The following is a 16,815-nucleotide window of genomic DNA, read 5'->3' as shown; positions in this document are numbered from 1 at the left end:
ACCCAGAAAAATACGGAACAAAACTCCAGCTTTGTGGAATTGTACAATGTGTCTAAAGGCAGGCTCCTAAACTCAGCACTGAAATGAACACTGCCTAGATCTAAGAGAAGCTTATCAGAATCATGAAGTTATCCATACACCATCCACAGACTGAAAATAGGAAATAAACCTTTCCTTACTCTTAGATGTCTGTTGTGTTTTTCAAATGCATTTATAGAAGAAAAAATAATCATAGATAAAACTTAGCGCAAGGTACTATTCTAAGAGCTTCCCATCAATTAACTTCTTTCTGAATCCTTAAAAAAAATTTATAGAATGCCAGTTTTTTGTTGTTTTTTGTTTGTTTTTGAGGCGGAGTCTCTGTCACCCAGGCTGGAGTGCAGTGGTGCCGTCTCAGCTCACTGCAACCTCCGTCCCCCAGGTTCAAGCAATTCTCACACCTCAGCCTCTGGAGTAGGTGGGACTACAGGTGCACGCCACTATGCTCAGCTAATTTTTGTATTTTTAATAGAGGTGGGGTTTCGCCGTGTTGGTCAGGCTGGTCTCAAACTCCTGACCTCAAGTAATCTGCCTGCCTCGGCCTCCCAAAGTGATGGGATTACAGGCGTGAGCCACCGTGCATGGCCTAAGGTGCCAGTTTTATCCCTATGTTAAAGATGAAGGAACTGAGGCAGAGAGAATACAAAAAACTTGGCCAAGGTAACTCAGCAGTCAGGTTCCAGAGTTTGACCCCTAACCACTAGTCTATACCACCTCTCCCATAAAACTTCTTATCTTAGAAGTAAGTAGCTACACATACATCATACAATAAAAAGTTTGTATCTTTTTATAGAAATATTTCTGTGCCTATCTAGCCCCAAATCTAGCAACTACTGAGGCCTGTGTGATTACTGTCTGATTACCTAATCAATGCATATTTTGTTCCTATATATCATACAGCAGAAAGAGATAGTTATATTGAAAACATAAATGGAATGATTTTAAAGGTTTGTTTCATGCCAGTATCAATTTACTCTTTCTTAGCCATTCAACAAATAGAGTGCATCCTCCAAGTACATGGCATTGAACTAGATACTGTGGGGTTCATACAAAGATGAGTGTGCTACACCTCGACTTTCCTCTTTAAAGGCTTTCAGTAAAGACTCGTATCATGGCTTCCAGTGTCAGTTTTTATTGATGAGCTTCTCTTCCTTCACATTTCTTTATAGAGATATGTCAAAAAAGGAAAGGATCTTGTCATATCACTGTTATGTGTAGAAGAATAATGTTTTAAAGCATCTGAATTATCGATTTCCACCCTCATGGATCTGAAATGCAATATAGTTGAGAAGACTGCAGGCTAAGTTCAAATTCCAGCTCTGTTATTTCTAACTGGCAATTATTGAGTCTCCCTAAGCTTCAGTTTCCTTGCCTGTCAAGTGAAGTTAATAATACTATATGGGTGTGATGCAAGATTCAAGTCCATAAGGAAAGGAAAGGGTCAAGTATATTTCATATTACATAGTAATACGAGCAGAGCACAACAGAAGATTGCTCCTGCTGTTGTCATCGGTATAACATTGTTGAAGCACATTCTACCTGGGAAGAAGGAAACAAGGAGCAGCTGTTGTCTTGCCACACTTTGAACAATGGTAGTAGCTGGCTTCCAAAGATGAGCCCCACTGAACCTTGTTCTGGCATCCACACCCTTGTTTAGTCCACCCAACAATGAATCTGGGCTGGTCCCATGGCTTGCTTTAACCATTAGAATAATGTGACTGTAATACTAAGCCCATGTTGTACGTAAGCCTTTAAAAGGCGTGGAAGCATCTTCTTTTGTGCTTTTAGGGGCCCTCAGCTCCCTGCTGGAGAGACCACAGGAAGAAACCACATGGAAAAGCCCTGAGACAACATAAACAGGGAAAGGGGCCCAGCTTTCCTCGTACTTTAGTGAGCCTCCAGATGACTTCAGTGCAATCTACCTGAAAATGCAAGACAGACCCCAAGAAAGACCAGTAGAAGAACAATCTCACTGAGTCCAGTCAATCCCCAAGCCATAAGAGATAATACAGAGGTTGCTGTTTTTAAGCCATTATGTTTTAGGGGGTTTTGTAAGACAGCAATAGATAACCCAAACAATAATGCTGTCCAAACAACCTGAGCTTTTAACACACGCTGTCATTTAGCCTAACTGTGCACAACTATGAAAAACTGAAAAACAATCATGAATGATGGCAAATTCTTCAAAGTCTGGGACCTTCCATCTTATGCATCCATAAGTACCCTACCTCCTCTCCTCTTTCAGATCTTAGTAAGCAGAGAAACTTAAAAATATATTAATATATGGCTGGCTGTCTTATTGACTTTCAGTTCAATATGTACTTATCCGGTACCTATTCTGTACCAGGTGCTCTGCTCAACACTAGAAGACAAAAGGATATCAGCAGAGTCAATGCTATTAAGGATTTCATAGCCTGGACTTACACGCAGAGAGTGCTGGATAAAGTTCACTTTGAGAAGAAACAATTACATCTTTTATCCAGCCCTAGAAGGTAACAGATTTCCATAGTCTTTAGTCTGTACCTGTTAGAGATTTTTTAAAAACATAAAACAGGACCGTTAAGTCTGCTTTGCTTTCTAACCACTAGATGTTCCCTTTGTGGGTCATGATGAATACACAACTAAGAATATTCCCTGCTTATCTATGCTGGATCTTTTTTTTTTTTTTAAAGAAGAAATGAAATGCTCTAATCATTCCTCCAAAGCGAATATGTGATCTGGCCAGATGCTGAAGGCTATTCAACTTGGTGTGATAGTTTCTTATTAAAATCAGATGCTAACTAGTGCTCTGATTATTTGCATGTTTGTTTTTCCTAGTCACGAGAATTGTCATTGCTGAAAAATGTGTGCAAATATATTTATTTGGCTTAACAGTCACTTTGCTGATGTTTCAATTTCCCTGAGAATGCCACAGCCATGTTAAGGCAACTTTTGCTGCTTGACACAATGTAATCAATCTTAAAAAAACATCCCCCTCAAGCTCACATCCCCTTTTGGTGTTTACTATATAGTTCTCATTTTCCCTCTCAACCAAACATCTTAAAAGAAGACGACTACTTCCTCTCCTCTCATTTACTCCTCAACCATATGCTATCTAAATCCCAGCCACGTGGCTTCCCTAAAGTCATAATCCCAAAGGACACCAATGATGAATTTTCTATGCCCACTGGACACCATCTTGTCAAGATCTGCCAGGGTGGACTCTTCTTTCTGGAACTCTCTCCTCCTCTGGTTCACCGAGACCACCAGTCCCTCCTGGTTTTCCTCCAAACTCTAGTGGGCCATCTGTCTTCTCTGTAGGCTCTGCTGCCCCTGTTCAGAACTCACAGGCTGGTGGCCCTCAGGGTGTTACTGTACCCTCGACTTTGCTTCACACTTTACTTTCTCTCTTTGGAGTTTTCATCCCAGGGCTTCCACGATCATCCAGGTGCTGATGACTTCCAATCTGCGTTTCTTAGACCTCTCCTGACTCCAGTTATCTATACCCAAGGAGCCCTCCATCTGAATGTCTCAGAAGCACATGAAAGCTGGCATGCCCCCAAATAAATTCATCTTTTCCCCTCACAAATCTGCTCCTCTTCAGTGTCCCTGACTTAGTCAATGATACAATGTGGAGGAAAAGTTAAATATTAAATTTGAACTCAATTGAACATGGACACAAACAATGGTCACCAAGTCCCGGAACAGATGAGTTGATGCGTTCATCCAGCACTGTTTTGAAGAAATCTGTATTTCAATCTATTCCTATATATTAGTTATTGAAAAACAATAGACAATCGCAAAAATCAAGTTGACTTTTTGTGTTCCTTGAGCCCAGTCGCGAAGGGCCTTCGTGACTGGGCCTCATGCCAAACAACTTGTTACAAAAAGACCTAGGGTCCTGGACCATGCTGAAGCTTCATGAGACCTCTCCTCGTCTGTGCAGAGACAAGTGGCTGACTCTGGAGCCCAGGCTGTTGCTTCCCGGTCTGGTGGTGAATCCTCCATAGTCTGGCAAGTGTGGATATATATATATATATCTTTTCCCTTCTCCCCTTCCGGTTGCAATTTATTATATTAATTTGCTTATTATACCATTTGCTTATTATATCATTTGCTTATTATATCTGCATTGCCATTTATGTGGGATAAAGCTTGTTTACCCTTAAAGGTATTGTGTGTGTGTCTTTTCTTCTCCCCTCATGCATCTCCTGCACAGAACCTACCTCCATCCATTTAATTGCTCAGTGAGAAATCCAAGAGTGGTTTTTATTCTTCTCCCCACTTCCACATCCAATCTGTAATCAAGTCTTGCTCATTCTGTCTCCTAAATATCTCTTGGATCTGTTCACAGTCTTCAGTTCCTAATGTCACTATTTTAGTCTAGGCTATCTCCCTCTCCCCCCAACATTATAATCAACCACCTGCTAACCAGTCTCCTTGTTACCAGAATTGATAAGGACACAATATTCCATTTGATGTGATAGGAATGAGGTATCATCTTAATTCTATCACAAGTAAATTTTCTCTCATTACCAACACCACATTTATAGAAGTTGTTATATTATAAACTTGTAAACACCACTTGGTGCCACTCCAAGCTTTTCCCATAATATAGAGAATAATCTTTCTAAAATGCAAGTCCTCTCATAATTTCCTATTGCGTTAGGATAACACCCAGACTCCTTAACATACCTCATAAGACCCTTCATGAGCAGATTCTTGTCCATCTCTTCAGCCTCATCTCTCACTACTCTCTGTCCCTTCCCACAATAATCCTTTTCAAGTCGTAATTTTTTTTTTTTTTTGAGACAGGGTCTCACTACATTGCCCAGGCTGGAGTACAGTAGTGCAAACATGACTCACTGCAGCCTTGATCTCCTGGGCTCATGTGATCCTCCCACCTTAGCCTCCCCAGTAGCTGGGACTACAGGCATGCGCCATCACACTCAGCTAATTTTTATTATTATTTTTTTGTGTGTGTGGTAATGGGGTCTTGCCGTGTTGCCAAGGCTGGTCTCAAACTCCTGGGCTCAAGTAATTCTCCTGCTTTGGCCTCCCAAAGTGCTGGGATTACAGGCATGAGTCACCGTGACCGGCCATAATTTCTTTTTAAGCTGTAGACTGTTAACTTCTCCTCTCTTCCCTGGCTCTCCTACATTCTGTTCTGCCCACCAGGAGAGATTTCCTTACATGCATTGCTAACCCGTTGGTTAAACATCCCCTTCTCTAGCAAACCTTTCCCGGTAACTTGCCACTCAGTTGGGTTTGTCTCCTTCAAGCTCTCAAAGCCCCTTTGCATCTCTTATCACTTCACTTCTACTTTATTGTAATTACTGGCTTTATTGTCTGTTTTCCCTTGAAGACATAACCTTTGGGAGGTAGGGGCCATGTCCGTCCTCACTGTTGCAATGGTATGGATTTCCTATGAACAATGGCAGCATCTGGCACATAAATACATTCAATATGGTAAGCTGGTATCCTTTATGAATTTCCTATAGTTTATAGAAGTCCAACAGCCTAGACTCTGAACAAGTAGACTATATTACTCTGTTAGAATGAGAAATAGGAACACCAAGGGAGCACTTACGTTAGAGTGCAAGGCCTGTAACCCTCCATCTTTCAAGCACATAAGGGCCTATTCAAAATCATCCATTTTTTCAACCTATCAATTTTGTCTCTTTGCTTTAAGCTTCCAGCTCAAGAGCTATGCCAGCGATGGGCCATAGAGTCTTCATGGTGGACACAGCTAGTCTTATGCTGGATAAGAGGCCATGTTTCCCTTTACTAACAATGATCTTCCATCCCACACTACAAAGATGTCAAGACAAAATGTGATGTAACTAAGGGTTTATTCCTCTACTCCAAGAATTGCAAATGTACTCTGTCAATGACATGGCATGCTAGGGTTTCCTGATAGAGGAATGAGAAATCTGGGGCTAGCATGGAAGGCAACCATCTTGGACACCAGGGACAGACTCTTCCAGAACAGCCCAGAAGCCTATCACCATCAGGTCCAAAGGCAGAATCCAATGTAGACTGCCTTGACTATCCAAGGAGTTTTATTTAAAGAAGAATAATTCTAGGAACACGGGCTTCCATGGAAGTGATTCCTGGGACATAGTGGTTGTTAAAGTCATAAGCAACTCTGGGTGAATTGATGGAACAAATAAAGGAAGCAGAGTCTAGCCCTGTGGGAAAGGGGAAGCCAGGAAACTAGGCGAAGTGGTTGGCTAACAGCCCAGGGTTAAGGGCTGGTTCTTGTTTGATTGGGGGATTTCAGGATAAGTGGAACCTATAGCAGAATGACAATTAGGCAGAAGCGGCTTAGGGAGAGGGCTGGAGATCTATGCTCACCTGAGTACCTAAGACTGTCCTGTGCATACATACTATTACATCAGTCTTGTGTTGCAAATAAAATACAGGGCCAAAGCAAGGAGACTGTTTCTGGATGCTGTCACGAGTATCGGGAGAGTTCCCAACGTATTTCCTGCCCAGCGCTTCATCATTATCATCATTTAGGTGAGGCTGACACAAGCAGACTAAGGCTATGTTTCACAGGTTCCCGGCTGCATGGAAGATGAACAAGCAATCAATTATTTGTATCTGAAGCTGCTGCCTGATTATCGTACTACTTTACCTATATTAGGTGGGTCTGCTAATAGCTGGAGCAAAACATTCAAAAGCAAATTTTGGTTTTGATTTTCTATGAATCAATTGAACTGCAGTACTTTATTGCTTAAAAATATGATGGACCAAAACATCTCAATTTGGAAAAGGAAAAACAAAATTTTTCCAAGAAAATATCAATTCAAAATTAGTTTAATGCAAAAACCAAAGAGGAAATTTCCTTTTTTTCCTCGATTGAAAATGGCAAATTAAGTCAGCACAAAACTCAGCAAATAAGATATATAGTTGTTAGTCTACTAGTAAGTAGGATCATTTACCATGTTTTGAATAAGGCAATTTCTAGTTTCCTAACTTATTCCTCCACCTCAGCTGTCCACTCCCATGGTTTGAGTTTGTATCTTGTCTCCATAACTGTACCGCCTTAAAAACCACTAATTCAAGAATGCAGCTGCTTACCCACAAGCTCGTGGTCTTCTGTATTGCTTCTGTAATCGTTCCCACTGACCAGTTTAAACTTCTTTGACCTCTTTGGAACTTAATACTTATTGATTTTTCTAATTCCTCTGAACCCCCTGGACCTTTCCTTTCCTATCTAAAATTCAGTACTGCAGTGGGTCCCCTGCCAAACTGTGTCCCCCAAAAGATACATCCAAGTCCCAATCCTTGGTTCCCATGAATGTGATCTTATTTGGAAATAAGGTCTTTGCAGATACAACAAATTGAAGGATATCTGAAATAGATTATCCTGGATATATAGCTGGTCCCTAAATCCAATGTCTGGTACCCTTATAAGAGAAAAGGAGAAAGAGAGAGACTTGAGACACACAGAGATGCCATGTGAAGGTGCTGGCAGAGATTCAAATTATACAGCTGCCAGCCAAGGAACACCAAGGATTGCCAGTGGCCACTGGTAGGGAGGAGAGAGTCATGAACAGATTCTCCCTCAGTCTCCAGAAGGAACCCACCCTGCCAATACCTTGACTTCAGATTTCCGGAACTGCAGGAGAAGCTCTGTTGTTTTAAGCCACCAAGTTTACAGCAATTTGTTATAGCAGCTTAGGAAACGAACCCAATCTCCCTTGCCCTCCGTTTCTTTCTACTCATCTGGAAAAACTCCAGTTCTGGATGGACCCGACTATTAGCTGTACCAGGACAGCCGAAAGCCAATGAAAAAACGTCACTAGTACCATGCAGAGTCATAATCATCAATCTAGAATGCTTCACCCTGTACGTTCTTCTCCTCCTCTCCCTATTAGGAGATAACCTCGCTTATTACCTAGACAAACTCAGTCACCATTGGATGAGGTCACCAAATGTATTATTCTATCTACTGCTGCAGCTTCCCTCTGATTGCAGTGGAGTTCATTCCTTTTCTGATACTAGCCCTTCTTTCTGTGCCTTGTAACCCACCTACTCCTCACTTCTCAGCACCCTTACCCTATCTCTTCCATCTCATATTTTCTAACTCCTTCTACTGCCTCTTTCACATTTGCTTTTCCTATTGATCTCTCGTGCATCAAAAAACAATGGTGACAAATCAGAAGGCACACATACGACCCCCTATAGACACACATAGATTTCCTCCATCACCCATCTTGTCCTATCTCTTACCCACTTAGCTGCCAAACTTCTCAAAAATTTAACCCCAGTTCCCACTAACTTCTCACTCTACACTAATCTGACATCTGCCCCAAACAATCCACCCAGGCAGCTCTTGCTAAGTCACCAATGATCTCTGGTTGAGTGGAGCTACTAGTGTCAATGGACATTTTTCTGTACTTCTTCCACTTGACTTCATGGTATTAAACACGGGTAACGGTGGCCTCCCGGATGCCTTCTGTTCTTGGTGTCCACCACGTCTTAGGCTTCTGGTTCTCCTGCTACCTTTCTGGCCACTGCCTCTCCATCTCCTTTACAGGCTCCTCCTCCTCTATTGAGTCTTAGGGACAATAATATTCTCTTGTCTATAAGACCGTCCTTGGCCCTCTTTTCTTTCCATTCTGTTCTTGTTTCCTAGCCAATCCTATATGTAGTCATCACTCTAATTATTATATATATGCAAACGACCTGAAATTTACATAGCCAGCCCAGACCTCTCTTTTTTGTTCCACATATTCAACTGCCAACTCTGGATATCACAAAGTTGACTCAAATACATATCTACACATCTAAAATTGGAATCTTACCCCCAAACCTGTCACTCTTCCAAAGCACTCATCTCAGGTAAAGCTACCACAATAAACCAACATTAGGGTGTCAAACTTTACACTTTAAAACCAATTTTTTTTATTTTAAAAATTGTCAACTTTATTGAGGTATAATTATGTACAAACTGCATATGTAAATATACAAGTAGATGAGTTTGGACATATGCATACAACCATGATATCATCACCACAATCAAGGTAATAAACACATCCACCACCTTCAAAAGTTTCCTTGTGTTCCTCTGTGGGTTTTGTGTGTGTGTGTGTGTGTGTGTGTGTGTGTGTGATAAGAACATTTAACATAAAATCTACCGTCTTAAATTTTTAAGTGCACAATACTGGATTGTTAATTAGAGGCACTGTATTATGCAGTAGATCTCTAGAACTTATTCATCTTGCATAACTGAGCTTTTATGGCCATTAAGAAACAACTCCCCATTTCCCCCTCCCCTGGCCACCACCCTTCTACTTGACTCTTCAGATACCTCATGGAAGTGGGCTCATGCCACATTTGTCCATCTGTACCTGGTATGTTTCACTTGGCATGGTGCCCTCCAGGTTCACCCGTTTTGTCACAAATGGTAGGATTTCCTTCTTTTTTAAGACTTAATATTGCCCCCAAATGTCAAAATGGAACATTCCATGCCAAAGGCGACACTGCTTCTATCTCCCCTTCTCATGTTTGGCCCATTTCTAAGTCATTTGTTCCTTATAAATTCTCCCAAATCCATCCTTTTCTACCACCAGACATTAGTTCAGGCTACTATCATCTGCATAATGCCTCCCACTGGTCTGTCTGCAGCCACTCACACTCCTGAATTTGCTCTAAACGAGGCAGAATCAGTGGGGAGCTGGTCTTTGGTTACCTCTCCAGCCTCAACCCACACCACACTCAGCTCTCCGTTCTCCAGCCACTAGTCTTTCTCGCTCTCCTAGACTGCTCACCTCTCCTCCTTCTACCACAGGACCTTTGCACAAGCTCTTTCTGCTGCTCATTTTCTACATTTCTACACTTTCCTCAGACTCTAGCCCAAGCCTCTCTTCCTTAGGAAAGTTTCCCTGACCCCTCAAGACTAAGTGAAGTCCCCCCTCTCCTTCTTGCAAGTACCTTTCCTTCATTGCCCTTATCACAGATGAGACTTTACCTTTATTTTTGTAATTTCAACATTTGACCAGCTGTCTCTCCATTATATCATGTATGCCAGGAGGTCAGCGACTAGGTCTGGTTTGGCTCACGGCTATATACCCAGAGCCAGGTGACATTCCGGCATGTGGTAGACACTCACTAAAAGTTTTTCATGTTTTTCTCTCCCCAACGACAACCAAGACCCTAGGTGTGCGGAAAATCTTAGAAGCACAAAGGGAATTCTGACACATTGTAGATTTCCACGGCCAATCCCTGCAGCTTATGATTTTCTGTCAAGAGGAAATAAAAGCATAACTCAGTGGTGTCTTCACAGTTTCTGCCTGCCAGTTCTACTTTTCTATAAATACAGTCCTCATTTTCAAGGAATTTGGATAAGATCGCTGCAGTTGACTATTTTGGGGAGGCACTGCCTATTCTATTTCAGAGGGGATGTTATCATCTGTCTTCATTCCTGGGGCAGGTGTGGAGATGCATTGTGGACCCCATTGCAGATTCACATAAGAAGCTGAATGTATCAGGCTCGTAGGTTCACAAGCCCTGGGCAGGGCCTCGGAGGGCAGACTGAAAGGCATGTGAGGATCGTCTTCCCTGAGGACCCATTATTTTATGTTCCATCCATTCCTGTTTTCCTCCTGCCATCCTGTGATGCAGGACTTCTGCTGAGAGCTACTCCGTGTCTTAATAGTGCTTTTACCACCATTTGGAGCTCAGCCCCTGGGTCTTAATGCTCAGAGCCTTTTAAGGATGGCAGCCTTCAGCTTAGAACAGGAAGGATGTAAGAGTAGCATTCGAAGTGGAGGTCTACGTTCAAAACATCCATGTAATCATTGATGTCAAAATTGAGGGAAACGTTGAAATCATAATTTTCCAATGTAGTTTTCTTATTGCTATACAACTGGTAAATAAAATTTCTGAGTGTCCCCTTGTATAAGGTACACTATCTACTATCAAATACTGTAATTTATTCCTTGTATAAAGGTACACCCAGAAATTTAATTACAAAGAGACACATAAGCCCCTGTAACAAGTTACAGTTAAACCACAGTATACCTAATCGTGGCAAATTATAAATGTAACCCAGTCTGTAAACAATAACAAGCAAAGTAAACATTGTATTGATGTCTTTTTGTGTGTTCAAAGAAGGATATAATTTTAAATACAAATAAATAATATGAATATATGGACTTATTCTTTTTAAAATGGTGGATAATATTGTACATATGAAAGGATATGATATAGACTGAGCAAGATTTTCTCACTAACCAAGCTCTACTCAGGCTCCCCTGAACTCCTTTTTCCTTTTTTTAAAAATTAATACACAATAGTTGTATATATTTTGGGGGTACATGTGATATTTTGATGCAGGTATACAATGTGTAGTGATCAAATCAGGGTAATTGGGAATATCCGTCATCTCAGTTATCTTTTCTTTGTTGGAACATTCCAATTCTTCTCTTCTAGCTATTGGAAATGTATAAAAAATTCTTAACTATAGTCTACTCTATTATCAAATATTATACTTTATTCCTTCTATCTAACTGTAGTTTTGTACTCATTAACCAACTTCTCTTCGTTCTCCCTTCTCCCACCCTGAACTCCTTTTCAACTGAGCTTGACTTTGGCCTTCCATGTTCTTCTTTCCCTTGTCCAATTTTAGCAAGGATCCTGGTAAGTCAGTTTAACCAGAATCTACCCATCCTCAATATCAGATAATTCTCATTATCTAATCATTAGGTTCCTCAGGCCCCACCATCTCCCAGGTGATATCTGATCACCCTGGCCTGTCTTCAGCAAGAATCCTGTTAGCTTGGCTTAGCCAGAATCCCCCTTACTCCTGATGTTTCCTTTTAGTAATTTTCTACCTAGGGACCCTCACTCTGCTCCTTGGTTGTAAATTCCCACTTGCCCATGCTGTATCAGAGTTGAGTCCTGACCATTTCTCCCACTGCAAGACCCTATTGCAGTGGTCCCTATACTTCTCTCAGTGGTGTTGAATAAAGATTGCCTTATCTTCAACAAGTGTCAATGAATAACTTTTCCTTTAATAACACATACATACAAGACAAAGATAGGTATACTAGCTAAAATTGGCTAACCAATGAACATTCCCTCAATCAACCAATTCTCATGTATATTTACTTAGATATGACTCTTACACACACATGGAAAAGTTTGCTTTGCATTTGTGTGAGATTGGGTCTCAGCTGGTCACCCAAGCTGGAGTACAGTGGCACGATCACAGCTCACTGAAGTCTTAAACTCCTGGGTTCAAGCAATCCTCTCACCTCAGCTTCCTAAGTACCTGGGACTATAGACATGTGTCCCCATGTTAATTTTATGTTTTGTAGAGATGAGGTCTCACTATGTTGCCCAGGCTTGTTGTTAACTCCTGGGCTCAAGGGATCCTCTTACCTGGGCTGCCCAAAATGTTGAGATTGCAAGAGTGAGCTACTGTGCCTGGCCAACTTTTTAAAACTAGCATACCTTTAGTTATATCATGCACCCATCCATCTATCATGATATAAAGATATTCTGTAGTGTATTCTCTACTTTCTCTAATTCAGGAGTGGAATGTCTCTAAGAAAACAAAACAAAACTGCATACAAATATCACATTCAACTGCCACGTTAATCAATCTGGCCATAGAGGTCAGAAGAACTTGCTACGATCGTTAATGATAAGAATGATTTAAGGTTAGCAACTCTGCTTGTCATATGTTTCCATTCTTTCTCCCAAATGAGCTTAAAATGAAATTTTTGAAGATGTTTAATAATTCATGAGTAATCTGATGCCATTGTATTTGCACCTATCAGGGGATATGTTTTCCAATGTCTTGAAGAAGTTGGCATAATGGGTCATGTGAGAAGCCTCAGGGCTTTGCCTTGTGGCCTTGTCAAATGAACTAAACAAAGCCCTTGACTTGCCAGGAGGAAATGCATCCAGCACTCCATCATTCAGGGATTCGTGGTGACAAATGACAATTACCAAAATGTGTGTACAAACCATTTTGCTTAGCAAAGTCAGGAAGAGACCTTATGGCATCTTTGTTTTATATATATATATATTTTTTTTTTCAATGCTTACAAAACACTCCCATTTTCTTTCTTGTTTCAGTGTCTTACATCTTACTTTGCCTAAAGAATATATTTCATTTAGATTTCTTCTCTCTGAGACAATGACCTAAGTACCCTTTTCTGTCTCAGTGGAGGATACACATTTGGAGTTTTGCTAACTTGTAAATCACTCAGTTGTTTTTAAGGATGCACAAATGACCTACAGGTTTTGCGACACCTTAAGGAACCAGCACAATGACTGAGAGAGTGGAGAAGGCAGAGTCAGAGTGGTGGGACTTATATGGGTAATGATTTAGAAATTTATGAAATTCAGAGATTCATTCTTATCTCAGGAATTAACAAATATAACATCAGGATGGTGGGGCTTCCATCTAAGAAACAGAGTCAGAAAACATGAGCTAGTCAGAAAACACGGCTATCATGAGAGTTAAGATTTCAAGACTCTGCAGCTTTTCTATGTTATTCTCTTTCTTTCCCAAAAGTGATTAGCATTAAGATTCTCAGATCTGTGGACTGATATTCAGGTACAAGAAGCACGTCTCCTATTTCAAGGTTAATTTGGGGGTGAGGCAAAGGGGAGGAAACCCAAGAAATGGAAGAGGTGATGATTCTGAGCAGGAGAGAAGGCAGGTTGAGTTTTTGAGGATGTAGAGGGAAGAAGGAAATGAAAACCTTGGGGTAGCCCTGGCAATGACTGGACACGTGATTAGAAAAATCAAAACAAAGTGCCATGGACTTAGTTGTGTCTCTCCCAAATTCACATGTTGAAACCCTCACTCCCCATGTGCTGGTATTTGGAGAAAGGGGACTTTGGGAGGTGATTAGGATTAGATGAGGTCATGCAGGTAGGGCATTCATGATGGAATTAGTGTCTTTATAAGGAGAGACTCTCGACAGCCTGCTCACACTTGCTTACATACATGCTCTCTCTGCGCACACAAAAATGAAGACGTGATGTGAGTGTACAGCAAGATGGCTGCTGCCTACAAGCCAAGAGAAGAGTCCTCAGAAGAAAACCTATCTTGCCAGCAACTTGATCTTGGACTTCCAGCCTCCAGAACTGTGAGAAACACATTTCTGTTGTTTAAGCCACCCAGTCTGTGGTATTTTGTTATGGCAGCCCAAACAGACCAAAATCAAAGAGAATCTGTATAGCTCTTCCACTATCTGATCACGACCCAACGGGGCAAAGTCAAAACTCTGTGTCTTTCCCTGTAGCACATTTCCCTCTGCACACCCTTACTTATTTAAAAAATATCCACCTAAGATGCCATACAAACTCTCCACAAATATTAACTTATGTAAGGTATTATTCTTACTTCTATTTTACAGATGAGGAAGCTGAGGCACAGCATTAATAAACTGAGCAAGATCATATAACCAGCAAGTGTCAGATTTGGGATTCAAACCCAGGAAGTCTGGCTCCAGGATCTGTGCTCTTAACCCCTCAGCTGTGCTCATTTCCCCCACATTTCTTTGCTGTCCATTGAGCCACAAACCATACAGTTATCTTTGCCACTACAATGATTCATTTGTATTCTTTGTTTTCCTCTATGTCCAAGAATCACTTATTCAAGGTTTTTCCTTCATGAAATAACCTATTCTTATCTGCCAGTAACCATATAACTTGTTTTCTGCTATGTGTTCACTTTTACTGGAATAGTGAAGACAGGCCTTTCTCTGGCATAATTGAAATAAACTTTAATGAACAATTAAAAAAAAAAAAAAAAAAGACAACAATGAATATAATAAATGCATCATCAATGCCAGAATGAAAGCATTCAATTATAGAAAAGGCGGAGGTCTAAATTCAGATTATTCATAGATCAAATTAAAAGGGTGGTTCTTTAATTTAAAAACAAACAAAAAACCATGAGATAGGAGAAAACACATAGGATATAAAAGTCATTCTTGATCACACTGAAAAAATTTTAAAGACAAGAACAATTCCAAGGCTTGATATTTTTTCTCCTTTGGTTCAAACAGCCTATTGCAATCAAATTCTGTTAAGATAATAGAGTTGAAGGCAACAAACACCAAATGGGAAATGAAAGAACAAAGCATCTTACCTGCTGACGTGTGTTTGAACTTTTCGCTTTTCTTCTTCCTCCATTTCCAAGGCTTGAAAATCCTTCCCAGGTTGGCAAACTTACTTCTCCTGCGGATGGGTGGGGTGTGGGTGCCTGGGACGAGGGAGTCAGAACGCATCGCCGCCAGCCTCTCCACTTCCTCAGCTTGTTATTTCCAAGAAAGAGATGAAAATAAAGAGAGAAAAAAAGTGTTAAAATGGGAGCCTCACAGATGGCCAATGTTTTCCATGGTTACAGATAACAGAAACCACGTGACTAGAGTTTCTCTTTGCCTTTTGGAATGGAAGTCATACCAGTGTGTTCTGAAGGCTGAGGACAGTTGGCCAACCCCTAGAGATTCAAAACACCCCAACCAAATTTGCTCAACTTCTACATAGGCTGGAGGAGGAAGAGAAAGAGGAGGAGAGCTCTCTGGACAAGCCAGGGACTACCACCCAAAACAGGGAGAGGCCACCAGAAGATTCAAATGAGAGTCAGTGTAACTACTGGTCCAGCAATTTCTCAAATAAGACTTGGCAGACGTAATCACTACAGCACTGTCTACTGAGAAAAAAGAAGGGAGAAAACATTTATCAACTGTCTATTCCAAAGCCAATGTCTCCAATACCCACTGCTCTCTACTTCCTACTACCTGGCTTTACCTAGACCTTCAGCAGCACTGAAATATGTTAAGCAAGTGACTGTACTTTAGGATTACTGATCGATGTTGGAGTCACTCACACTTCCATTAGATTTTACAATTGTCTTAATTCCACTAGTTTTTCTTTTCCTGGAGTCTTGCTTAAAAAAAAACTTCTCAGAAATTGAGAGCTGGGGGTATCTTTAGGGAAAATCTATCCTAATCCCAATAATGGAACACTTGAACATATTCAGACTTTCAATATCATAATGCCTAGTGGACCCTTCCTTAAAGGCCACAATCATCCCAACCTCTTTTTACCACATGAAATAAAACAAACTCTTTTCCAAATTTACAGATTCCAATACCCCAACTTGAATTTTTAAGAAAGGAATAATCAGAGAAAATAAGCTCTTTGGCAAAATTGAGGGCGTGGAAGGAATTCAACTTCCCAGAAAGCAAAACGATATCTGAAGCTGTGGCAAATCCCAAACCACTTTCTTCCCTCAAAAAAATCATCCAGACTTCTGCAACCTATGCATTCCTTGCAAGTTCAACCTGCCAATGACCATATAAAAATGATAGTCAGCTTGTTGTTGTCTCAACATAGTTTTAACGGAGGAGATCCATTCATTCAATACATATGGAATATTGAGTGTGTGCTGTGGCAGTTGTATTGGTGACAGATGTGATAAGCTAGTAAGAGCTCCCCACAGCAGGACTGAAAGAAAGTACATGGAATTGAGAGACATGTCAGAAGTAAAGTCAAAAGAACTTAGTGACTGATTGAGTGACCAGAAGGAGTGGTGGCAGATCATTGGCAATTCCCAGATTCAGGTCAGCAGAGTGGTACCCTTCATTCATAGAGATAAGGAAGACAGGGGAGGGCACAGGTTTAGGGGTGAGGGCAGTGATGATTTGGACATGCTGCAATGAAGACGGCACTTAAACCTTTACTACCTGGTTCAATGCACTGGGAGCTCCTCTTTTCAATCATTTAATTAAGTGGCCATTTAAATCTCTGCCAGAT

General features: G+C 40.9%; 1 protein-coding gene across 6 annotated transcripts in view; it reads right to left on the bottom strand.

Moving 5' to 3' along the window:
• Positions 1-16,815, bottom strand: part of PHACTR1 (phosphatase and actin regulator 1) — a 574,022-nt gene that overhangs the window by 217,777 nt on the left and 339,430 nt on the right. For all 6 annotated transcript variants that reach the window (XM_054490800.2, XM_054490801.2, XM_054490802.2 and 3 more), the window contains one exon: positions 15,146-15,310. In XM_054490800.2, the coding sequence (XP_054346775.1) occupies positions 15,146-15,310 (165 nt within the window). The remainder of the gene's footprint in view (positions 1-15,145; positions 15,311-16,815) is intronic.

This window comes from Pongo pygmaeus, chromosome 5, assembly GCF_028885625.2.
Source record: "Pongo pygmaeus isolate AG05252 chromosome 5, NHGRI_mPonPyg2-v2.0_pri, whole genome shotgun sequence".
Taxonomy (NCBI): Eukaryota; Metazoa; Chordata; class Mammalia; order Primates; family Hominidae; genus Pongo; species Pongo pygmaeus.
The sequence above is the reverse complement of the archived record's forward strand: the minus strand, read 5'-3'. Positions and strand labels throughout refer to the sequence as shown.